This window comes from Erpetoichthys calabaricus, chromosome 18, assembly GCF_900747795.2.
Source record: "Erpetoichthys calabaricus chromosome 18, fErpCal1.3, whole genome shotgun sequence".
Lineage (NCBI taxonomy): Eukaryota > Metazoa > Chordata > Cladistia > Polypteriformes > Polypteridae > Erpetoichthys > Erpetoichthys calabaricus.
The window spans coordinates 13,653,244-13,680,225 of record NC_041411.2 but is presented as its reverse complement, the minus strand read 5'-3'; the positions used below and the strand labels follow the sequence as shown (position 1 = coordinate 13,680,225).

Here is a 26,982-nt window from a genome sequence, read left to right as displayed (position 1 = left end):
ACCTCCACAGGCGACTACAGACTTGCATAAAAGGGCCTGACATTCCAACCATCTTGGACGAATGGCCAGATAATCATGATGATTTTTAGTTAACTAAACTTAGACAAACCTCATCAACATGACACATAAATAACCAGACCAGAGAATTTACTTCTAGGCATTTATTGCATAAGCATTTAGCAGCTAGAACAGGGGTGTCAAACTCTGTTCCTGCAGGGCCGTAGTGTCTGCCAATTTTTGTTCCACCACTTTCTCCATTTTAAACCAGTTACTAATGCTAATGGCACATACTGTGTTGCCTTAAGTTTATTTGACTTGCATTTAATGGTTTTCATTTTGTCTTTAATCAGCAGCCAAACAAGGACACTGTGGTGAAGGAGGCCATTTAAAGGGTGACCACGCTTGGCCAATGCTGAGGAGACCTGATGAGTACGATGCTTCTGTCATATAGGTGTACTAGGCAGTAGCATTGGGTGGGATGGGAAAAGGGGGGGGGGGGGTGTATAAATGTGTTCGGGTGTTTTGTCCACTATAGTGGATGTAGCTGTGATTTCTGGCACTCGGCCTGTGATTTTCCCAACTATTTGTCTCTGCCCTCTGGAGCTTCCAACCTGACTCCAATGGGTGCCAACAGAGTACATCTGCAGACCTCCAGAGCTAGGCCCGCTTACACTACGGTTAAAGTTAGGGGTGGTGGGAGTGTCATCTGGCTCAAGTAATGCCTGCTGTGCATTAGGTCAGCTCCAAGGTGGAGGATCCCACCTGCAGAGATACCCGACGCTCAGCTTTTCAAGGCTTTTCGATCACACATCCGTTAACCACTTATGTGAAATTCCAACGAGGGCACTCTTCATGTACTCCAAGGTGGCCTTGAGTGTGACATTTTCACTCTTGGCTGGGGCAGCAAAAAAAACACTGACACCAGAAACTTTGGGGTCCCATTGTGGGGAAAGAAAGGCACTGAGGCCCAGGAAGCAGAGAAGGCACCCATCTTTGGTTTAACACTTGATTTTAACTGAATGGACTTTGATTTACTTATTCATTTTAACTCCCCCAAGGAGCACTGATTTTATGGATTACTCGCTGGCTCTTTATGTATTAATTTGGACACCACGTTCTGATTTGAATAGACTGCACTATACACTTACTGAGGCTCCAGTCTTGTTTTGTGTCCTCACTATATTAGGCTATTCCAGTCATGACTACCAATAACCCGAGTTCAAGGTGATGCCAGCTGCGGACACCCGTAAAGCAAGCCAACAGATGACCAGACTAACTCCGATCGCATTTGCACCTGTGACTTTCATACATCATTTGACTCAATTAAAAATAAAAAAGTGAAGGCATGAAAAATATTGGATTTGCTTTGGCCCAGAAAGAAAAACAGTTGTGGAAATGACTGGAGTAGCAGAATGAGGGCACAAACAGGCTATTGAATTAAATGATCGGTGACACTAACAGATAAACACAAGACTGGTAGGATTTGGACGGAAAATGGCAGCCACTCACTGCGTGAGTCCCCTGAGTTGGCTGTTCATCTGTTGGCTTGATTTCCATCTGATTAGTGTTTGAAAAGAAAAACACTTCAGGAAGTCAATGATAAAGAAGACATGACAAGTCTGTTAAACTGGTGACTAATTAGTTAGGTGGGCGGAATGAAAACCTTCCGTCTACCAGGATCTGAGTTTGACATTGTTGGGCTAGAAGGATTACACTCGTGTCATATCGCCTCTAATTCTAGATCTAGTTAAAAAAAAAAAAAATTATATATAAAACTAGAAGGAAGGGCTACGCTAAATTAGCAAAGCAGCAAAGACTACAAAATAACAATCCGCAAAACAAAATGGACTCTGTGTACCTGTAAGGCAGAACCTTACCATTCAACATCCTGGCTGCATCACCAATTCTGACGTGGATTGACGTGCCGCGTTCCAATCGATATTTTAAAAATGTTCATGTAAGGCAAAAGTTTGTGCGCTCAAAGTGACGATATCTTAACAGATTATAGCTAAACATCGGGAGGAACAGCTTCTGATACGCATGCTGTCCATACTGCGTAGTGTGCAATGCTGGACACCACCTCACCTTTTTGTGGTAGGACATCTCCAATCTACTTGTCCAACATAATTGTGCTCTGAGTAAAGGCGGCTTAAAAAGAATGGAATTGGTTTGCTTGGTAAACCCTCTGTCATTTTTTGTGTGTCAATTTAGTAGGCCGTGTAATATAGAACTGTGTGACCTTCAGTACTGAAGAAATAAAGCATTATGGTTTTTGTACTAGGGTGTTGTACTGTGTTAGCCATTATGGATGTAGTGAAAAGTTAAGCAAAATGACCCCTTTTATTGGCTAAATAGAAAGATTACAATATGTTGGACTGCTGAGGCAACTCAGGCCCCTTCTAAGATGTCTCACTTCCAGGTTTTCCAAAGCTGTACCTGTCCTAGTGTGTATATAAACACGGGGAACTCCAGTTTCTCCCCCGAGTTGCCTCGAAAGTCCTACATATTGTAATCTTTCTAGTTAGCCAATAAAAGGGGTCATTTTGCTCGACTTCTCACTAGCATTATGGTTAGTAACACATCTGACAGGCTTCCCTAACTCTGATCTTCAAGGTTCACAGGATTTGGTTTTCATGTTAAGATGAAACTTTAAATGAATATCAAGTATAAATCTAATAGATATTTAAGTTCATATACAACTAAAATGTAAAACTGGAATGTAAACAGTCCTCAAAGGCAAAACCCGAGTGTATTTATGGTCTGATGTCACAAATTGACAAAGACGCAGTGTTAAAGTGTTGGCCTTCTTTGCAGCATCTCCATCAAGACGGGAACTACAGAAATTCTGCTTGGCCATTAGGAGCGAGTACGGTGAGATTCCCTCTTGCCTGCTGATCGGCTTCAATAGCTTCAAACAAAGACTTGAAATTTCCTGCTCCAAATCCCTGAAAAATTGAAAACGAACACCAGTTATTTCATTATCTGTGACAGATACACAAGGCAGCTTTCAAAACATCTTTTACCTGATGGTTGTGCCTCTGGATAACCTCCAGAAAAACAGTTGGCCTGTCCTGAACAGGCTTTGTAAATATTTGGAGGAGGTAGCCTTTCTCGTCATAATCAACCAAAATTTTCAGCTCCTAGTGTTGGGGGGGGGAAAAAATACACCATGCCAGGTATTTAGTGCTTTAGATCAGTGCAGTAGTCACTCATAAGCCTGTAAACTTCAAAATGAACTCCTGGTTAAAGACCGTCAGTGCTAATTAGTGCATTCGGAGTCTAGTGTTATGATGTCAGAGGCTTATGTTAAAGCTGATTGGTTGAAAATGAACGCCTGCCCTTGATGTTGTTCTAGGAAGAAAGAACACCCGTGTGGAAGATGAATGTTCTCTTCGTTCCTTTGTACTAATCCATGTCTGAGAAGTGAAGCAGAAGTAAGCTTTACGAAATCATACATTATGTAAAAGCATGCTTTTATGAGCAAACAGAAAAAATATTTGTCCAAGGGACTCCAGGTCTAAGCATTCCAAAACATGAGTCTGCCTTATCCCGTTTCCTCTTATCATGAAAAGCCTGCGCCTGCCTACTTTTTTATTTTTCTTTCTGCAGCTGCAAGCCACCAATATCTTTGCTGCAAAGCTTAGAAACTTCAGTCAAGGACACGGTGTACTTTGAGAGGGCAGAGCAGATCATTGTTTTAGAAATGAAGCTGCTTAAAACTTCAACCTTGAGAGATGACTGTTGCATTCCATAATGATATTAAATCACACTTTCTAGGGGTATAAAACTTTGCCCCACCCGACAGACGGGGTTCAGAAGAGCCCTGACGCTGTCAAGTAATATTGATTGCCTGCTTTCTGAAACTCTGCTCACTGTGACGCTGAAGAATAAAAGCTGCTACATAACCACACTTGCTGTCTTGTCTGAGTCTCGTCCACACTCGTCAATACCAGAATGACCTTCTCTTATATACACTTGAACATTATGTTGGCCTATGAGGTACTATTCTTATATGGCTCATTTCTTATTTATTACATCACAGCACTCCATCCCTATGTAACTTGAATATGGTGTCTCTGCCAGGGGGATAAAATGCTATTTTGTGACTGCAGGTATTTTGGTTGAAAAATGTTTTTGGCTTCATGTTGCTCAGACAAGCTTCATTGAACGGTGAACCTTTAGAAGATGAGCTTTTATTCAGATGTTTCATGCGTAGAGTAAGTGTTGTACACCTCTGCTTTATACTTTGATTTATAATTCTATGAATTTTGTCCTAGGAAGTATAAACGTCCTATATACAGTATATATGTGTGTATTTTTGTCTCCATGTATAATGCATTATAATCTTGGGTTAGAATGACTGGCTTATTTGTAAATCTGAGGCCTGATGGGATGTATCCTTTACTGGAAACTGCATACAATCCAGACCAGCACTCTTGACAAGGTAAGGTCTTTCATGATTAAAACTTTTAGGCAGAGCTGCCTGCTGTCAGAGTGGTTGGCCAATTATTAGTAAGTAACGTGAGAGGTCAAGAATCGCATGTAAAGGACGGGTCACCCGAGGCTCTCTGGACGTTACCACCCAGGCACCAACCTGACTTCTGAATCGAGACCTGATCTCCAGCCCTTGCACAGATGCGTTCTTTGGTGCTACTTTTTAGCTTTCACATCTTTCCAGAAAATATTGTATATTACTAGGCGGCTTTGACCCCTACTCGCTTTGCTCGCCAGACCCCCCAGTCTGCACTACTGCATCTTGGCCGCTGGCGTATGTTGATTTCACTTTCACCAAACAACAAATCTTTTAGTTCTCACAGATATGCCTCTTCATTGGCAAGAAACACTACTTTTCCCTCGATGGCAACACGAATTAGACGATCTACAAGTCTCCGCCTTAAACGTTAAATCCGAACAATATATTCGCTGTTGCGTTATTTCACTGAGTTGTTTGCGCTAATGCAATCTTTACCATCATTTTTTTTTAAGACTTTCGAATTTTTGGACTTCCATTATCTCTAACCTGCTCTGCATGTGTAGCACGCCAACATTTTTGAATTCATGACGGCATTCTACTTTGTCTTGTACTCTTTGTCTTTTATTCCCGGCCCCAGGTGTGGTTAAATCTCTTGACACAAAGTCTCGTCTCGCAGGACGTGATAATAGAGAGATTTGACCACCGAGATGCTTTTTAACTTTAAAACAAGGTTGTGTTTTTATTAGGGCTTTATACCCCAACTTTGCTATTATTTTTTCATATTTTTGTACTATTTTAATAAGTACTGTTTTGCATTAAATATCTATAGTCTGACTGCACATCTTGAGTGACTGAAGGTTAGTGGCTGAGGAGAGACATCATGAGCAGCATGGGAAAGTGTATGCACAGTTGGTGAATGGCAATAAATAAAGTGCATCAGCCTCCAATATCTATGGGGCAGACACCCGCCTGGTCTGCTGAAAGCAAAGCTAGGGAGTACTTGTCTGGAACACTGAGGAGTGATGGGCTGTGGAGACACCATTTATAATCACTTGGGGTGTCTGTGTGTTACGCTTAGGGTGCATGACGGTAGGCCAGCTCCCCACTCGCATTATTATATGGGGGCTGATTTATTTAGTTTCATATGCTGCTTCTGGGAGGTGTACTGTACTTTGAAATCATTACAGCTTGACTTGTGTACAGATAAAACCCAGCTAGTAACATTTCTCCTGCTGTGCCGTTATGAGAATTAAACTTGCATGAGCACTAATTACTTATCATCAAAAAGTGAAAACTGCATCAGTTGGTGGGAATGCTGTAAACAACTCCAGAGTGTGATCACTACTTTGATGATATCCGCACGCCACTTAAGTGTTACTCTCAACCCTGTGCTCTGTAATGTGGTGTACTGCACTATAACCCTATTGGAACTCCTGAGTAGGCTCTTCACGTTATAATTACATTTGTTTAGTTTTTTTTCTTTCTCTCTTCTTCTTCTTTCGGCTGCTCCTGTTAGGGGTCACCACAGCGGATCATCTTCTTCCATATCTTTCTGTCCTCTGCATCTTGTTTTGTTACACCCATCACTTGCATGTCTTCTCTCACCACATCCATAAACCTTCTCTTAGGCCTTCCTCTTGCCTGGCAGCTCTGTCCTTAGCATCCTTCTCCCAGTATACCCCTCATCTCTCCTCTGCACATGTCCAAACCAACACAATCTCGCCTCTCTGACTTTGTCTCCCAACCGTCCAACTTGAGCTGACCCTCTAATGTCCTCATTTCTAATCCTATCCATCCTCGTCACCATAAATTTTCCCTAACCTATTTCTTTTCTTCGTTTCCACAGTGGCACAAACTCAAAATCCTTCTTCTAAGTAGTTTTTCCAAGTTTCCTATTTTAAAGATTGTGTCTTCTGGTTTAGTAGTAAAGTTAGGCAGTAGAGATGTAAAAATGTATGTAGTCTGAAAATATTTTACAAGGCTGAGAAACTCTCTCTTTGAGAAACTTGAAGATCCGCGCCAACTAGACTTCTGATGTCTTAAGTGAATGGACTGCATAGCAACACTAAATTTTAAAAGAAAGTCATTTTTTTATTTACTTTCTCCGCATCAAAACATTTTAGAATTTATTTATGATTTAAATAACAATCGGGCTCACCTCCAGTGTATCCAGGTCTTCCTTAATCTTAATTTTGGCTGTTTTCAGATTGTTTCTAAGGTTTTGATAGTAAGTGGCAGGAACAGATAAAAACTCCATTCCCCTCTCCTTCAAATGTTTGATCTAAAAGACAAAACACAAATGTTCTTCATGAATTATGCAATATAACTTTGTCTGTTATCTGACCCGTGTATTCAAAATGAAGAATTACATGGAGACAAAGTCTATCCCAGCATCATCACGCGCACAGGATGAACCAATCCAGGTTTAGGTATCAGCACTGATGCCATTCAAAATGAATCTCTTTAGCATTATTATAACACCAAACACAAGAATCTTCAAGACATGGGAGGAAAACACAAACCACCTGGACAAAAAATGCATGCTGACCAGCAGTGACCAGGCCAGGATTTAGCTAAAAGGTTGCTTTTGTTTTGAAGAAGCAGCCATGATTCATCAGCCACCTCTATTCTCCTTTATCTATGAAGCAAATAAATAAATTTGATTAAACACAGAAATCCAAAACACCACGACAGCTTCTGTAAGTGTCTGATAACTTCTGCTAAATCCTACCGCACTGTGCATGCTGGCCATTCTGTGTATGGAGAATGGTGCCTTGCATCTTGTCAATGAATATTTGAAAACTTTAATGGCCACTGCCACTCTGTTTTTCTGGAAACTCGAGACTATTAATGCGTTTTATGTGCTGACTTGGTGTGGCTAACTAAAAATCTGTTTTGCAGGCATTTAAACTGTAACTTCCATAATGAATGCAGTATTTAGTATCAATCAAGTCAAAGACATTCTGTTTGTGATATTAACATCTAAGGTGTTCGCTGAATGAAAATGCTTAATACATTTTGGAAGATTTCATTTTAAGAGCTAAAAGGTATTTCAAAGTCAAGTCAAAGTGAACTTTATTGTCATCTCAACCATATACAAGTATACAGAGAGACGAAATTGTGAAGCTCAGGGTCCACAGTGTAATAACATGACGTGCAAATAATAAATTAAAAATAGGATTTAAATTTAAAATTAGAACACAAACAAGACAGGACATTGTGCAATGACAAGACAAAGAAGTAGCAGAACTATTGATGTGTAAGATATGTAATATAATAAATAAATAATAGACATTGATAATACAGAAATTATCAGTCTATGATAAGTTGTTTAAGATTTGTAAACAATGAAAGGTCAGAATGTTTCACAGCAGAAGGATATCAAGAGTGTCAAAATCCTTCAAGGTCAGTATGAGGTTTTCAGTTCTTTTCTCCATGCACACTCGTCTTCACAGGACAGTGGCTCACATGTATAAAAGTTCTGTTTTTAGAGGTGGTTGAGGCCGTGTGGAAGTCCCCAGGGGGCAGCCTGGTGTTAAGGAGTCTGACAGCTTGGGGGTTAAAACTCTCCTGTAGTCTGACAGATCTGACTCTGATGCTGCAGTATCTTCTCTTGGATGGCAGAAGTGTGAAAAGTCCATGTGAGGAGTGTAAGGAGTCCTCACAATGCTGCAGGCCTTGCGGACACTGCGTTTGTAAAATATGTTCTGTAGTGAAGGGAGAGGCACCCCAACAATGTTCTCTACTGTCTTCACTATCCTTTGCAGGCACTTGCGGTCGGATATGTTGCAGTTGCTGTACCAGACCGTGATGCAGCTGCTCAGAACACTCTCAATGGTGCCTCTGTAGAACATGGCGAGAATGGAAGGGGGGAAACTTGCTCGCTTCAGCCACCTCAGGAAGTGCAGTCTCTGCTAGGTTTTCTTGATTAGTGATGAGGTGTTATGTGTCCACGTAAGTTCCTCAGTTATGTGCACACCGAGGAACTTGGTACTCCTAACAGTCTCCACATCTAAACCGTTGATGCTGAGTGGGATGAGGGCAGGATGTGATTTTCTGAAGTCCACGATTATCTCTTTTGTCTTGTCGACATTGAGAGAGAGATTGTTGTCTTCACACCATGCAGACAGCCGTTCCACCTTATCTCTGTATGCTGTTTCATCATCCCTGCTTATCAGTCCCAGCACCGTCGTATCATCCGCAAACTTGATGATGTGGTTGGTGTTGTGCGTGGCTGTGCAGCCGTAAGTCAGCAGGGTGAAGAGCAGTAGACTAAGCACGCAGCCCTGCGGTGCTCCAGTGCTCAGTGTCACGTTGCTGGACGTGTTGCAGCCCATCCGAACTGACTGAGGCCTCTCTGTCAAGAAGTCCAGGATCCAATTGCAGAGGGTGGTGTTCAGGCCCAACCTGCTCAGTTTTACAACCAGCTTTGGAGGGATGATTGTGTTGAAGGCAGAGCTAAAGTCTATGAATAGCATCCTGACATTTGTGTCTTTTTTTTTTAGCAGATGTCAGGAAGAGGTGAATGGCAGAGCATATGGCATACTCAGTTGACCTGTTTGAGCGTTATGCAAACTGAAGAGGGGCAAGGGAGGCAGGGGGATTAGTCTTTATGTGTGACATGGCTAACCTTTCGAAGCACTTCATTATGATTGCCATGAGTGCAACTGGTTGGTAGTCATTCAGGCATGTCACTGATGACTTCTTCGGCACTGGTATGATGGTGGTCGACTTGAAGCATGCTGGGACTGATGACTAGCTCAGAGATGTGTTGAAGATGTCTGTGAGGACACCAGCCAGTTGACTGGCACATTCTTTGAGCACACGACCAGGTAAGACGTGACGATCTGGATAAGAGTCCTCGTCACGTCAGTTATGGAAATTTAAACATGCTTTTTACAGTATGTATGTAAGCTGAAAAAGCAGATACTTGTCTGACACAAATGCTTCAAGGTATTTAAAGTACAAAGCTATCAGTGGGTCAGTTGGATTTGTTGAATGGAAATGTTGATATCTGTGGCAGAACATTTCTTTTCTTGGTTAGTGCCCAGCATTAACATGACAGAAGCAAATACAAAGAAATCTCAAGAAAGGAGTAGTAGTAAGGATTAGGCCAAGCCAGACTTGTTTCAGATATACTTACGCTTGTGATGATATCTGATGTATTCAGTGCAATGTGTTGAACTCCTGCACTCCCATAATATTCTACATATTCCTGTAAGGAAACATAAGACACCAGCTATTGAATTTGGTTAACAATCGTGAGCTCCAGCTACATGACAGGATGCATAAGTAAACGACCAATGAATTGTGTGGGGGATAACTGGTTAGCCCATCGTTTACGGTTCATCACCCCTTCTGCCGTTTCCAGTGTGCGTTCCTTTTCTTATCAACATTTCAACACTCCCTTTCCTCTTTTTCAAATCTTTATTATCTTTTACAACGTAAGTTCCACTTTAAAGAATAAGTCTGTCTCTCCTGCATACCTGAATCTGGGACTTCCTTCTCCCAAGAGCAGGCTCATTTATTGGCATCTTAATTGTTTCCTCAAAGTTAGCAACAACAGTAGATTTTAAAGAGCTGTAGTCTGTGTGGAGCTGCTTGTCATCAACTGACCAGAATCGATGGAACAGAAGATTTTTCACATACCTGGGAAAAGAAGGATTCAAATGGAAAAGCTAAGATTATGGATACTTTGCTGTGAACCATCTAACGTTACTGTAGTTTGAACAGTCTGCACACCCGGACGACTGCTGGCGAGTCCTCAATATACTAGAGAAATGCAGACTTTAGGTTTATATTTACTCTATGTACTGTATCTGTGGAGGTTTTAAGATAAAAGGCATGTCCAGAACTCTCTTAACAAGTTATGATACACAGTTCAGACTAGTAATGTGAAAGTATTATTAACTGCAAACTGATCATCATGAATGCTTTTTCACCTTGATTTTTACAAACACTGCATATAGTTCCTTTTGCCATTGTAGCCTTATTTAAAGCATACCTACTGTAGTCAAGACTCTGGCCTTTTCCTGTTTATCTCCACTAATAATCATTCTAAAAAAGTATGTCATTATTATTCTGACCTAGAATTACTTGAGATGGTTAAACTTAGAACTTTGAGTAATTCCAACTCTTTAAAAATAGAAAATTGCTTTATAAGAGAAACTAGACAGCCCCTGTGTACGGCCTACACGCTAGTCATTTCTCTGCTGCTTGCGACGAATCATGCTGTGCTTTTGGATAAACACGAATATCGGCTCTGTCTTTGATATCTCCGTCTTTCGAAACTATTATCGCTGACAATTTGTCACATGTTGCTTTATTATATATGAAAGTGTGATCTTTCGGATTCATATAGAAATCCAAGAAATTTTCTTTGTCTGTGTTTTTCACATAAATTTCGTGTAAAGTGCGATACTTTTGAACATATCGATTTGTATCCATTATTGGCTGTAGAACTTCTAAAACATCCAATTGCTTAACTCTTTCAATTCTATGTTACATCGCTTCTCAGTGATCATAAATATAAACCTGACCGAACTGTTGTTTCTTTGAAATTAAACTTGTTGTAACTCTGTCATATCACTTATGTCCATATATTAGATCTCTTTTTGCTGTTCCGTTATTTCACCGAGTAATAATTTCCGTTTGTTAACACTAATGCGATCTTTACTATCGTTTTTTTTGAGACTTTCGAATTTTAGTACTTTCATAATCTCTAACCTGCTCTGCATGTGTATTGTGCCAACGTTTTTGAACCTCTTTACGACGTTCTACTTTGTCTTCTACTCTTTGTCTTTTCTTCTTGTACTGTTTGGACCTGTTATGTTTTCAATTCATCTCGGCACAAAATCTCGTCTCGCGGAACTTGAAATTATCTCTCTGAAAAAGTTTCGTCTCATCCCAAGATTTTTTATATAAAAGAGAGATATTTCAGTGGAAATGTGTTTTGTACCTTTCGTTACTGGCGTCATGACAAAATTTTATTTGATTTTATTATTATTAGTTCAATCAACATGTCAGTGTAATCCATTCCTTGTGCAACATATTTTTTTTACATTTATAGTTTTTCCTCTACAAGCACATCCTGTTTTTTTTTTGTTTTTTTTTTTCCTTAAAGGATTTTGTAGCAAAAACATAATTTATTAATGTGACAGTAAAGTCTGGTACGGCCAGTATAGTCAAGTGACTTTCTTATGCTACCATCCATTGTGAGTATACAGCGGCATGAAATAACAAATAAATATTACCTATTGCAAATGTAATCTGTCCATCACTGTCACTGCTAGTTACTTTAACATCAGAATACTTTGGAAACATTTCTTACCAATCCACTACTGGAATCATCTCTTCATTGGGTTGGTTTCCCACCACATGATCCACGAAATTTAGACTCCCTGGTGGTCTAAAGAGGAGAGGATTCATAAAGAGCCTTTCTGATTAGACAGGCTTGACATTAAAACACTAATTACACCCCATAAAATCTTCAACTATCAAAATAGAACGCATGAAAATAGAGGTAATGAAAATCTTTATTGTAAGCACTAAGCCTGATTCAAACAAAACCTGCACTGAATTTCTACAGTAATAATGTATTTGTGGCTGAAAAGCTGTTCTATGCAGAATGTCAAATTTTAAAGAACACAAAATGTAAAATCAGTGGGTTGTTAAAATGCCTGTGTAGAAATAACTACCTAATGAGTTAACGGCACAAATTCAACTGTAAAATGGATAACATTTCTTTTTTTAGATGCACTGTACTGTCGTTTTTATGCTTAATTCAGGAGATTTCTTGTGCATTCCCCCTTCTAGTAAGCTGCACTTCGGTCTACCAGCACTCACAGCTTTGGAAGAAGAGGGTCATGGAAGAGTGGCTCCTTAAATCCAGGTAAGAAGATGCCTTTGTAGTCCATTCTCTCCACCAGGGTGTGTGTGGTGTCACCATACTGTAAATCAGAAGGTCACTCTTTACTATTAAAGCCTGAACAAAAATTTAACATGAACGGTATATGAAATTTGTATCTATTAGTAGTGGACTTGTTTTCTGCCCACTATTACTGGGATAATTTCCATTACTGCGTGACTCTTGTGAAGCACGAGGCAGTCAAGAAAACTGGACGGACCTTTCAATAACCCCCATCTATGGCTGCCGTAATTTAAGCTTTTTCTATACCTAAGTGCAATTACTGTGCTAACAACCAGCAGCATCTTACATGAAAAATTCAAAATTATATGTGCAGTGTTGTCTAAGGTTAAAATTAACTTACCTAAATAATAATAATCTGTCACTTTTTTGCCAATGACTAGTGAGACATTCACATTCACTTACTGTCCGCATAACAAAAAATAAACAATTAGATTATGGTGCCTGGTCTGTCTCGCCTGGTATCCGATCATTGTGATACCCTTTGACAAAATACTGCAATATACGAGGGGGAGTCGAGGTAAAGGTAGAAAATGGAACAAACTCAATGTCGTCTCCACCCTTCTCAATGCACTTGTGCCAAAAATGTTTTTGTCTTGTCCTTGCAGCCACTCATGCACCACTCTCTTCACATTGTCATCTGTCTTTGAGTTGATGACCACTCAGATGTTTTTTTAGTGGTCCAAAATGGTGGAAATCACATGGTGGCAAATAAGGAGAATGTGGCAATACCTCAAACTTCCGTTTCTCCAGACAAGCCTTGGTGTTTTTAGCAATGTGTGGGCTGGCAGGCAGTCATATCGTCTTGCAGCAAAAGTCCCCGCCGCTTGGATCGAATAGCAGGCTTCACATTGGTCTCCAGCAAGTCACCGTAACTTGCACTAGTGACTATAGTGCCCATCGGCATGTAGTTTTCAAAAATAACTCGGGTGCACAAGTTGTTGCAAGGACAAGACAAAACCTTTTATTCTGCTGAAATCCAGGCAGGTGGCTCAAGTGCATTGAGAAAGGTGGAGACTCCATTGAGAAATGACATGATCAGGTTTGTTAAGGTTCTTCCATTTTCTAACTTTAGCTTGACCCCCACTAACATAGATTTTAGCATTGAGTAAAATGAGACCCTCACAAATTCAATCTGCCCAGGAAAATATATTGGCTATGAGCTTGCCAAAATTGAAACAGTAGTACCTCAGGTTTGTAATGGAATGGCTTTGAGCCACAATAACATGGGAAGAACACGCAGATTACACACTTTGAATAACTCAAACACTCCAGGGTGTCTAGTGGCAGAGCTTCCAGGTGTTGGCTGGACAGCAGAAGGCCAGCAAACATCTGAAAAATTGATTTTCTACGTACCTGCTCTTTCATCACCAGGACTCTGGGCTTCATTAAAACAGGAGCATCATACTGCTGGCTTTTATTCCACAAAGTATCAAAAGCACATGTAAGACTTCTGTGGTGATCTTTCAGAATTTAGCTTCATCCGGCTGTCCTTCCTCAGCAGTGGGAGAAGATCAAGATACAGCTCAGTCCTATTCTGCTCACAATAATGTCTTGTTCTCAATGCATCGATTTGCATTACTTTTTTAATTGCTATGGCTGCCTTTAAATGAACACGTGGTACTGGATATTCTTATCTCTTCACAGGCTAGCCTTCACTGGGAAAAGCCTGAATCTGAAGCCCAAAATTGCAATAAAAAAACTAAACTGACCCTAGTGGGCTGCAGTCTTTAAACCCCATAAGTAATTTGGAAAGTGCACACACACCCAAGGGTAAAACTAGAACACAGAAGTGAGGAGAGCCTCCGCCGGGAATGACATTTAGTATAGCATGGTAACTTGGGAGAAAAAAAAATGCAAAAGACGATAAATGTGAGATTATCATAAACATCTCTCTATTATAATAAAAAAAATCTCTGGAAGAGAGGACAAGATGTGACTTTTTCAGAGAGACACTTTCACGTCCCATGAGACGAGACTTTGTGCCAAAAGATTTAACCGCGCCTGAGCCGGAAATAAAAGACAAAGAGTAGATGACAAAGTAGAACGTCGTAAAGAATTTAAAAACGTTGGTGCGATACACATGCAGAGCAAGTTAGAGATAATGAAAATTATCAAATTCGAAAGTATCAAAAAAATGATAGTAAAGATCGCATTATTGCAAACAAATGGAAATTATTACTATGTGAAATAACAGAACAGCGAAAAGAGATTGAATATATTGTTTCAGATTTAAAGTTTAAGTTGGTGGCTTCTAGATCGTCTAATTCATGTTGCCATCAGGGAAAAATAGTGTTTCTTCCCAATGAAAGAGGAGTATCCACGAGAATTAAAAGATTTGCTGTTTGGTGAAAATGAAATCCACATATGAGAGCGGCAGAGACGTGAAGTTGCTGGTGCGTAGCACAGGCAGGGGTTGGCGAGCAAAGCGAGCAGGGGGTAAACCCCCCTAGTTTTAGAATAATTTAAATTGCTTATGGAAGTTTATTACTTATTTTTTCAACGCATCCCTTAATGCAGAAACTGCACTGCCAACAACTAATAAGATTTCTTGGTATCATACAGCAGCTGTGTGATCTCAGTCCAGTATCTCACAAAAGTGAGTATCACATTTTTGAAAATATTTTTTTCTATCTTTTCATGGGACAACACTGAAGATATGACACTTTCACACAATGTAAAGTAGTCCATGTACAGCTTGTGTAACAGTGGAAATTTGCTGTCCCCTCAAAATAACTCAAACACACAGCCATTAATGTTCTAAACCGCTGGCAACAAAAGTGAGTGCACCCCTAAGTGAAAACTGTCCAAATTGTGCCCAATGAGCCTTTTGTCCCTTCCCGGTGTCATGTGACGCGTTAGTGTTACAAGGTCTCAGGTGTGTTAAATTTGGTGTTATCGCTCTCGCACTCTCCCATACTGGTCACTGGAAGTTCAACATGGCACCTCATGGCAAAGAACTCTCTGAGGATCTGAAAAAACGAATTGTTGCTCTACATAAAGATGGCCTCGGCTATAAGAAGATTGCTAACACCCTGAAACTGAGCTGCAGCACAGTGGCCAAGACCATACAGTGGTTTAACAGGACAGGTTCCACTCAGAACAGGCCTCGCCGATGGTCGACCAAAGAAGCTGAGAGCACGTGCTCAGCGTCATATCCAGAGGTTGTCTTTTGAAATAGACGTAGGAGTGCTGCCAGCATTGCTGCAGAGGTTGAAGGGGTGTGGGGGGTCAGCCTGTCAGTGCTCAGACCATAGACCGCACACTGCATCAAATTGGTCTGCATGGCTGTCGTCTCAGAAGGAAGCCCCTTCTAAAGATGATGCACAAGAAAGCCGACAAGCAGACCAAGGACATGGATTACTGGAATCTGATGAGACCAAGATAAACTTACTTGGTTCAGATGGTGGCAAGCGTGTGTGGCGGCAACCAGGTGAGGAGTACAAAGACAAGTGTGTCTTGCCTACAGTCAAGCATGGTGGTGGGAGTGTCATGGTTTGGGGCTGCATGAGTGCTGCCGGCACTGGGGAGCTACAGTTCATTGAGGGAACCATGAATGCCAACATGTACTGTGACATACTGAAGCAGAGCATGATCCCCTCCCTGGGCCATAGGCCAGTATTCTAACATGACAACGACCCCAAACACACGTCCAAGACGACCACTGCCTTGTTAAAGAAACTGATGGTAAAGGTGCTGGACTGGCCAAGCATGTCTCCAGACCTAAACCATATTGAGCATCTGTGGGGCATCCTCACACGAAAGGTGGAGAAGCGCAAGGTCTCTAACATCCACCAGCTCTGTGATGTCGTCATGGAGGAGTGGAAGAGGATTCCAGTGGCAACCTGTGAAGCTCCAGTGAACTCCATGCCCAAGAGAGCTAAGGCAGTGCTGGAAAATAATGGCGGCCACACAAAATATTGACACTTTGGGCACAATTTGGACATTTTTCACTTAGGGGTGTACTCACTTTTGTTGCCAGCGGTTTAGACATTAATGGCTGTGTGTTGAGTTATTTTGAGGGGACAGCAAATTTACACTGTTAGACAAGCTGTACACGGACTACTTTACATTGGATCAAAGAGTCATATCTTCAGTGCTGTCCCATGAAAAGATATAATAAAATATTTACAAAAATGTGAGGGGTGTACTCACTTTTGTGAGATACTGTATGTACTGCACATTGCCATCAGAGTCTGTTGTATCTTGTGTTAAAATCGGGCACATCATTTAATGCCGCTGTCAGATGCCCAGCCCTTCACATTGAAATCTACAGATAAATATTTATACTTACTGTTTTTAGGACGGCCAGTTTCACCTTCCCATGTTCATCTTCCTGTACGAAGGGCTCCTTCACAATCTCAGCACCACGCTCTTTGGCTTTCTGAAACAAAACAAGGATTATAATCTCATTACTTTATTTCAGATGGAATTAATTTCCATGATAAGACAACACTACACTTTCAGAGCATCCACAACAAAAAAAGCAGGCATTTGCTAATAGTACTGATACAGAAATAAATCTTTGCTTGTTAAGCGGGCAGCAATCCATCTTCCAGTTGTCACTCTCTTAATTAAGTTAGGGTCACAGGATACTGGAGTCTATCATGAGTGCAGAGAATTGGATAAACTAGCAAACTGGACGTCAACTGCCGTACCCCTCTACATTCCATTAGGGTGTACAGCCCATGCACCTTCAGGAGGAGCACTCCCTCTTCTCACTATGCCATCGAAATGGACCTGCTGTCTCATTCACATCTGCTAGACACAGTCTGGGATAGAAATGAACTAAACTGCATTCAGTGTTACTTGGTATCCATGTTGTCACCATTTTAAAACTTCCATCCATCCATCCATCCATTTTCCATCCCGCTATATCCTAACTACAGGGTCACGGGGGTCTGCTGGAGCCAATCCCAGCCAACACAGGGCGCAAGGCAGGAAACAAACCCCGGGCAGGGTGCCAGCCATTTTAAAACTTGCTATACATAACTTAATGAAGAATGTTCATAGGTTTATATACTCCTCTTCAAAAGTAAAATTGATCATTGAAACAATAAAGAGTTACTTCATAAATTCTAAACGTATATTCTTGTTTTGCTCCACGGCTCTGGAATGCCCTACCAGAGAGCCTAAGAACACAGCAGACTGTGGGCTGTTTTTAAAAAACAGGTAAAGGCTTTTCTATTTAGGAAAGCTTATTAACAAGAATGCTATAATTATTGTTGTTTTATCTCTCTTTTTATCTTGCTTTGCCTTTGTTTAAACTTTTTATGTAGCACTTTGAGATTTACTGCTAATGTAAAGTGTCCTAAAAATAAAATGCATTATTATTATTATTATAGTAGAGAGGTTTTGCACTTCTGCCATGACAAACAACAGCGTTGAATATAATGCTCAAGGCAAATATAATTACATAAAACTATGCAAACACAAGCAAAACTGTGTAAATAGAGAGGCAAAGTGAAAATTAAATATCAGGTGTGACCTGTGTTTTTAGCAGAGGCAGAGCATCTCTCTGTTATAATAAATAAATTCTGTGACGAAACGTGACTTTTCCACAGAGATACTTTCATGTCCCGCGAGACTTTGTGTCAAGAGATTTAACCAGGCCTGGGGCCGGAAATAAAAGACAAAGAGAAGATGACAAATTAGAACATCGTAAAGAATTCACAAACGCTGGCGCAATACACATGCAGAGCAGGCAAGAGATAATGAAAGTATGAAAATTCAAAAGTCTGAAGAAAACTGAAGATAGTAAAGATCGCATTAGTGCAAACAAATGAAATTATTACTCGGTGAAATAACGGAACAGCGAAAAGAGATTGAATATATTGTTCAGATTTTAACTTAAAGTCAGAGACTTGTAGATCGTCTAATTCATGTTGCCATCAGGGAAAAGTAGTGTTTCTACACAATGAAGAGGCGTATCCGTGAGAATTAAAAGATTTGTTGTTTGGTGGAAAGTGAAATCCACATACGCGAGTGGCAGAGACGTGAAGTGGCTGGCGTGTAGCACAGGCCGGGGGGTTGGCGAGCGAAGCCCCCCTAGTGTTCTAGATAGATAGACAGATAAATAGATAGATACTTTATTAATCCCAATGGGAAATTCACAGATTAGGGGTGCCCAATTCCAGTCCTGGAGGGCCGCAGTGGCTGCAGGTTATTTTTAATTAGTGACCTGTATTGTGCTGCTAATTAACTTCTTTTGAATTCATTTTATTTGATTTGCTCTTGAAGACTCAGACCCCTCAGTTGTTTTTTTTCCTTTAATTAGCAGCCAAACAATAATGAGATACAAAATGAGCCAAAACAGGAGCAGCAAACTGTGACCATCCTACAATATCTGGAAATAAAGAAAGGTGAAGGTCTCAGGAATGTTGATCTGCTCTTAGAAAAGAGAAAATCCACAGTTTCAGAAATGTCTGCTATTGTACAATGAGAGCACCAACAAGCCATGGAATTAAAGAGTTTAATTAACGACAAGAATCTGCGCCTCATTAAGCAACTGGTTGGTGTGAAATTGGTTGGAGTTTGAGGCCCTTAGGTGGTCTTCTGTTGGCTCCCTCACTTCACATTTTACTTCTGTTTGGGTGCCATTTAAGGAAAGAAATGAAGCAATTCAGAGGAACGATGAAGAAATTCAGGGAAAAAATTTCTTAAAAACCAAGTCAATTAAAATTAATTCAAAAGAAGTTAATTAGCAGCAAAAACAGATCACTAATTAAGAAAAGGGTTAGAATAAAAACCTGCGGCCACTGTGGCCCTCCAGGACTGGAGTTGGGCAACCCTGTTCTAGATTATCTGACCATTTAAAATATACGCCATGTGAGTGGACCCTGAAACGATTGGTCCTAGCCCCCCCCAAACGAGACCTTGAATTTGATAAAGCAGGTTTCACACAAACCATAAAAGCAAGATGTCACTTTAATCACCTAAGCTTTTCTTAGAATGTACCTAACTTTAATCACAAACCAGCACCTCCACACACAGCATGAAGACAATGTGGTGGCATAACAGCCGGTCGGTCTTTAACTAAATACAGAAATTGACAGAATGACACGAGTCATTAAAAACAAATGCAAAATGTGTACCTCCGCGACCAGGCTCAGAATGTTTTGGTACATTTTGCTCAGTAACGTTTAACATATATTAGTCATCCAAGCCAATCATTCCAAACCCTGGCTTTACCATGATGTGGTGATGAAGAGCTTACACATGCTTACCTCAACCAAGAATTCACAGTCCTCAACTGCAAATGCAATGTCTTTAATCCCATCTCCATGTTTCACTAAGTGTTCTCCCATTTCTAGAAAAAAAAAAAATCAAACCCCCTTACATAAAGAACATGGCTGCGTTTTGCTACTGTAGTCCTTTAAGACAGAATTTCTTTTCAGTACTGCCACGTAACTTTGTGTAATGGTCTGGTAATGTGCACGATAATGTAAACAATATAAAATCACATTTTTTGTCAAACACGCTTGTCTAATAAATGAATTGCACTGCATGACAAGTAGCTACCAAGACAATAAAAAAACGTTCACAATAAAAGAAAAAGCATTGCTACAACTCCCATGCTGATTCATGAAGAGGCAACATGTTGGTTCACTTGAGAGAATTCGGCACCAGCTCACTGTCGATAACTAGTAGGACAGCAGATATTTGACCAAAACTACGATGTTCTTGTGATTAGGGGCTAAGACATTGGAGTGCAAAGCTGGATATTGTGGCCCCTCTCTACAGTGTGAGTGATGCTTGCTGGGGGAGTTTCTTTCTTGTCGGTATCAATAAAGTGAAATCCATAAGCAATTCTGTCGTCCGCCTGTATTTGTCTAGTGTTCCACAGAGGAAGATCCCATTTAAAATGAAGTTGTTTTTAAATGGCTAAACTTGCAAGTAACACAATCAGAACTACGTCTGTATAATGATTTCACTCCGGCTCCGTTTTCTTGTGTGTTCTATTTGGACATACAGTACATCTGATAAATTAGTGAAATTTAATCACTTTTATGTTCCAGAATTGGATTTGTAAGATTCTGTGGTTCCCTTCATTTAACTAATGGACGGTCAATGTATGTTACAGAAATAAGCGGTGTATCATTAACAAAAGCTGTTACTTTACCTTTATTTCCTGGATTTAGGGCTGATGAGAAGACAAATATTATCTAAAAAAAACACAAAGTAGTCATTTAACTTCTGTCTCCATGTGGACCACATGCAGTCCATCACATTAATCTCATATTATAATAATAATCTATTCAGTAAATTCTTTGAAAACAAACTCTGAAGTACGCAAACTGCTTTCTTTTTCTGAGTCTGGGTACTTAAATCTTAAAAGTTAAATGAAAACATTCAGAATAATGGAGCAGGTCTCCCCGCCAATACATCTGAGGAGTATCTTACTAAAATGTGAAAGCCCAATATAAAAAAACCACTTGCCTTGTCCTGCTTCACAACATGAGAGACCACCTCTCGGCTGCCAGTTTCAAGACCCTTGTAACCCAGAGGCTCAAAGCCCATCTTGTTGCAGTAGAAGGAAGCAGCCTACAGTGCAAAATACAACACAGCCACAAGTTAAACTGCTTGTCCTTCTTATAAACGTGGGGACGTACCCTGAGTAAAAACACAAGCAGACATGAGGGCACTGACAAGAATTCAAAGCCATAGTCCTGCAGCTAACCACTATGCCATCGTACTGCTCCTTCCCGAGATTTCAGCAGATAATAGATAGATAGATAGATAGATACTTTATTAATACTTGAATTCTGTATTGATAATGTGGAAAATAATTCTGCAAACATTTTTTTGAACCTTTGGAGTTGTTGCTGCATGTCTTTAAATTAATAATCGGAGCTCCTAGTACATACTATATCTCAGAAATTTGAATATGTTAAATCTTTTTATGTATATAGTTTACCAGGGGGTGGCGCAGTGGTAGCGCTCGCAGTTAGGAGACCTGAGGTTCGCTTCCCAGGTCCTCCCTGCGTGGAGTTTGCATGTTCTCCCCGTGTCTGCGTGGGTTTCCTCCCACAGTCCAAAGACATGCAGGTTAGGTCGATTGACAATCCTAAATTGGCCCTGGTGTGTGTGTGTGTGTGTGTGTGTGTTCTGCGGTGGGCTGGCACCCTGCCCGGGGATTTGTTCCTGCCTTGCGCCCTGTGTTGGCTGGGATTGGCTCCAGCAGACCCCTGTGACCCTGTGTTCAGATTCAGCAGGTTAGAAAATGGATGGATGGATATATTTTACCATGGCTAACAGAAATACACTTTTCAAATATACCTGAGTACCTGCAGTTAACACCTATCAAAAAGAAATTGGGATTAAAAAAATCAGAAATCTTTTTGTGCTTAAAGATTTAATTAAGCAAATGAAAGAAGCCCGGCCTAAACAATCATATATTCTTCTTCCTCTTCTTTCGGCTGCTCCTGTTAGGGGTTGCCACAGCGGATCATTGTTTCCATATAAACAGCCATACATTGCTTTTCACTAATAGTGCAGCAATATAGTTTCTTTTCTAAGCAAAAATGACTAAAAAGTGCAGGTAATCTTAACCGAGCAGTTATGTTACAATACCAAGAAGAGTAGAAACATCACATGAAATGCTCAAAACTACGATGCATGCCTAGTTTTCTGTATCAAGTATGAGGTTACTACAGCCATTTAAATGAAAACCCTGATTTTGCATGCTGTGTGTCAACAGGATTAGCAATTAAGACATGTGATGGTAGGAGAGTTAGAGGACGTTGGAAAGTTAACTGTGGTCCAGGCTAAAATTATAACTCATCAGGCAGCATCCTATTAATTCCTCATACAATAAATTGGTATTGTATGAGGAAGTCGGGAGTAGCAGAGAAGTATGTGAGAGTGGCACAGGATATGTACGAGTGAAGTGTGACAGTGGTGAGGTCTGCAGGAGGAGTGACGGAGGTGGGATTACATCAGGGATCGGCTCTGAGCCCTTTCTTATTTGCAGTGGTGATGGACAGGTTGTCAGACGAGATTAGACAGGAGTCCCCATGGACTGTGATGTTTGCTGATGACATTGTGATCTGTAGCGATAGTAGGGAGCAGGTTGAGGAGACCCTAGAGAGGTGGAGATATGTTCTAGAGAGGAGAGGAATGAAGGTCAGTGGGACCACCAAGACAGAATACATGTGTGTAAATGAGAGGGAGGTCAGTGGAATGGTGAGAATGCAGGGAGTAGAGTTGGCGAAGGTGGAGGAGTTTAAATACTTGGGATCAACAGTACAGAGGAATGGGGAGTGTGGAAGAGAAGTGAAGAAGAGAGTGCAGGCAGGGTGGAGAAGAGTGTCAGGAGTGATGTGTGACAGACGGGTATCGGCAAGAGTGAAAGGGAAGGTCTACAGGACGGTAGTGAGACCAGCTATGTTATATGGGATGGAGACAGAGCTGGAGGTGGCAGAGTTAAAGATGCTAATATTTGCACTGGGTGTGACGAGGATGGATAGAATTAGAAATGAGGGCATTAGAGGGTCAGCTCAAGTTGGACGGTTGGGAGACAAAGTCAGAGAGGCGAGATTGTGTTGGTTTGGACATGTGCAGAGGAGAGATGCTGGGTGTATTGGGAGAAGGATGTGAAGGATAGAGCTGCCAGTGAAGAGAAAAAGAAGAAGGCCTAAGAGAAGGTTTATGGATGCGCTGAGAGAGGACATGCAGGTGATGGGTGTAACAGAGCAAGATGCAGAGGACAGAAAGATATGGAAGAAGATGATCTGCTGTGGCAACACCTAATGGAAGCAGCCGAAAGAAGAAGAAGGCAGCATCCTAGAAAAGAGGAGGGTGACAGTTGAATGCCCCGGCAGGTAATGCCAGGCTCCACAGATACTACAAGTCAGAATTGACTTCAAACTGGAAGGACACAGGAGAGTCTGGAATGCATTTGGTTTACCCAGAGAGGCTGTAGGATTTATTGTATTATATTAATTTTGATTATTTGTACCTTTTTCATGTTTAACTAACCCTGTGTGTCTGTTTCATGTTAATAAAGCACTCTTTTTTTTCATGTAACTAGGGTTTTTGATGTTACTGTGTGTTTGGGCGGTGGCACTGTGATGTGATATTAGAAACTAGTAAGGCACGTTTACTTTCAAGTGGCTCTGCCTTTTAGTAGAGTATATCTTTTGCCCACTTCTAATGAAATAAATGTCAGTATAAACATATCTCATTTTCATTAATACTGAAAGAACTGCATTATTAACTACTTAGAACAGGATGAATGGCTTACATAATCGCTTAAAATTAAGGGAAAGAATTCTAAAGTACGTATGAAGTGCCAGCTTGGAAATAGATAACTGAATGGCTGTGGTGTCAGTGGAAGAAAACATGCCATAGAAAATGAGCAGAGGGCTGATTTCTATTTTTTCTCCTCACTTAAAGTTTAACTTTGATTAACACTTAATGAACAGAAAAGACTTTAAAAAAGGGATACTTTTGTTATTCATTCTTTCATTCATTCACAACAAGCTATTTGGATCATAAAATAGCAACAAAATGTGCCACAGCTGCAATTGTGTCCAAAGGAAAAAAAAAACCTTTTGGATATCATATTTAAAATCTTCATTTAGGTTTAAGCAAAGTGAAAAGATTTCATTCGTTTAAAGAGAAGCATATGACTTTGTCTCGCTAATGTCACAATGAACCTGCTACCGGTCCGTGAGTTACCTTTACCGCCAGAATGGCTCGAATTCTTTGAAACATGAACTCGATAAGGTGTTGAGAATGACATGTGAGCTTATACAGATCTCTAATGTGTCTCGGGTGGCACGGTGGTGCAGTGGTAGCCCTGCTGCCTCGTAGTACAGACACCAGGGTTTGCGTCCCGCGTCGTCCCAGTGTGGACTCTGCATGTCCTCCCTGTGTCAGTGTGGATTTCCTTTTCGTGCTCCGGTTTTCCTTGCACTGACGTGTAGGTCAGATGAATTGGCGATGCTAAATTGGGCCTAGTGTGTGGCTGGGATAGACTGGTGCCCAGTCCAGGGTTTGTTCCTGCCTTGTGCCCTTTGCTAGCTGGAATAGGCTTTGGCACCCCCCGCAACCCTGTTCAGGGGTTAAAAAATGAACTGACTGACTAGAAACATATCTCAATTTTTTTTTTTTGTAAATTATCTGGTGCTGAATTTCTACCTCGAACACGTTACTCCACCTCATTGCATATATCTGACTGAAATATTATCACCGAGGACGCCACTGCGTTAAGTGGGATTCACTCTCATGGTCCTACAACCATTTCCTATCACTGAGCCGTGGAGTATTAGCTGATCATCTAACACACAGATACTGTAAGTACAATACTGCCATCTAGGGATGGACGTGATCACAAACACAGCTCAGATATTTTATTGCTTGAAGGAATTCATTTGTGTTCTTTTAAAGAATCTAATATGCTGGGTGAGTTGAGTCAGTGGGTACAATCCCAAAGGGGCAATAAAATAAGACCACTAACCTTTAACTTAAAAAAAAACAAAAAAAAAACTTTTAAAATAGGATTAAATTCAACTTTAAAACGATATTTGCTCTTTTAAGGTCATCCTAAAACTATACATGTCTGCTCCTGTTGCCATTACACGACTGTCTTCATTCTAAGTTGTGTTATTGTCCATTTGTGTCATAGCGCTGAAGCGGCTAAGCACTTGAGAATCGACAAGGACTTGGCTGATGTTGCTTTGTGTTGCAAACCGAAAGACTGGAGTAAGGCTGTCAGGAGTACAATGGAGCAGGGACAGAGTGTGACCAGAAAGTGGGAGTATGAACAGTGGCACAGTCAAAAGGGCTGGATGACAAGATTATGTGTGAGGGAGAGGAGGCATGGAGAAGGTCTGACAGAGACAAGGAAATGCTGAAGACCAGACTGGGCCCGAGTGGAGACAGTTAGGGGAGTGCAGTTGGACACAAGAAGAAGTGTGCAAGAATAGGGAAGGATTATTGATAATAGTTGTTTTGTCACACGGTTTAATTTGGAAATGGCAGAAGCTCAAGGGAAGCCTTTTTAATTTGGCAAAGCCTGGCAAAGAAGTGCATATGGGATGCCCGGTGTACTCCTGATAAAGAGGTTTGTGACCAGAGATGTGCAGTAGAGAAAAAAAGATTTTGGAAAAGGAGCTAGAAAGGAAAAATTAAGAGAGATATCGAGAAGTGGGGTTTCACAGCAGCTAAGAAGAGAGAGAAGGGCTTGTCGACATTTGGGAACGGGAAATAGAACTTTAATGGGAAATGAATTGAAATATATAAAATAGTATGGATGTTTGGTCCAATGTTTCAAAGGGGTTGTGGTGTTCAGTTTAAGAAATTAAATGACTGTTCTTTAACATGACTGTTATTTAACAAAACTGTTTCGGTTGTATGGGGTGATGGAATTGTTGTGGACTGTATTTTGTATTGTGTACATTAAAGTTACTTTTACACAATACATAAATAGATAAAAAAAATACAAACTGTCATATTGTCACTAAAGAGTCCACAGTAAGTGAAGGTTAGTTCAAAGTTAGACTCCCTGTAGCTGAACAATATGTAAAACAGGGTACAAACAATTTTTAAATGATATCACGGATATATTTTCATCTATAGTGCTGTCATATTATACAACATACCATTACCTATTGTCATTACGTCTTATACACTTTCACAATAGACTGTAATATAATAAAAGTGTATGAGTTAGAACAGATGCAGGCGGTGGGGGATATTAACTTTTCATTTAATATCATTTTGTCATCGGAGCAATTGTAGTTCACCAGGTGTTCAGAGCACTTTCATTATATAGATATGTGAACGAATGCCATACTTTTCAAATTAAGTCACCAAGGGTTGCCAGATCAAAGGCTTGCTTGAGTTGTGCCTTCAGTATGGAACTAATTATCAGCAGGCCTGTGCCTCCCATTCTCACAGCCAATAGTAACTTGTTAAAAGTATACACCTCTCCGTCCAGACAGAAACGCCGCATCCGTAAAAGAAAAGGCCACTTACCTGCTTAGCATTGCCCACCCAAAATGTAATGTGATCAAATGAGAGGAATTTTCCCTTTTCATGCTACAAAAAACAAATGCCAGTTACATTCAATTGTTATATCACTACTGGAAGGGCAAAAAACGGCAAAACAGTTCACAAGACAACTCCTTAGTCTCACTTTATGTAGAAAAGGCAATCGCCAGTCAAGATTACTAACATGTTTCACTATTGGTATCCTTGCCTAAAAAACACTAAGACAAATAAAACTGTTAGAAACTACAACTAGATTTTTACTTTAAGCACACTAAATGTGAAATTTGTTATTACACTGTGCAAGTCAAATGAAATAATGCAAGGAAAAATGTTTATACCCAACAGCTGTACTGGTCAAAGAAAAAGAGTGCCACTTACTGCTTCTAATTATTCTTTCAAGCAACACTACTTACAGCTAACCTTTAACATCGATGGAATGAAATATATGCTCAAGCATTTTAGTGACATCTAAAACATTTACTTCTTATTCTTTGTATGTTATTACACACATGTACAAAAAACAGAATGTCGCTTTCATATTTCAATACGTTGTGTGTTTATATATTATATAGATACTGTATAT

General features: G+C 40.4%; 1 protein-coding gene across 1 annotated transcript; it reads right to left on the bottom strand.

Annotated features, from left to right (window-relative positions):
• Window positions 1-989: 989 nt before the first annotated feature.
• On the bottom strand, window positions 990-26,443 carry hpdb (4-hydroxyphenylpyruvate dioxygenase b). The gene is made up of 12 exons (XM_028824846.2): window positions 26,385-26,443; window positions 20,841-20,945; window positions 20,524-20,566; window positions 19,628-19,710; window positions 16,696-16,785; window positions 12,320-12,423; window positions 11,805-11,882; window positions 9,961-10,123; window positions 9,618-9,689; window positions 6,633-6,755; window positions 3,024-3,140; window positions 990-2,945 (listed from the first exon to the last, which is right to left on the bottom strand). Exons 2-12 carry the CDS (start codon window positions 20,919-20,921, stop codon window positions 2,835-2,837), a joined length of 1,065 nt encoding a protein of 354 aa, XP_028680679.2. The 5' UTR covers window positions 20,922-20,945; window positions 26,385-26,443; the 3' UTR covers window positions 990-2,834.
• Window positions 26,444-26,982: the final 539 nt, after the last annotated feature.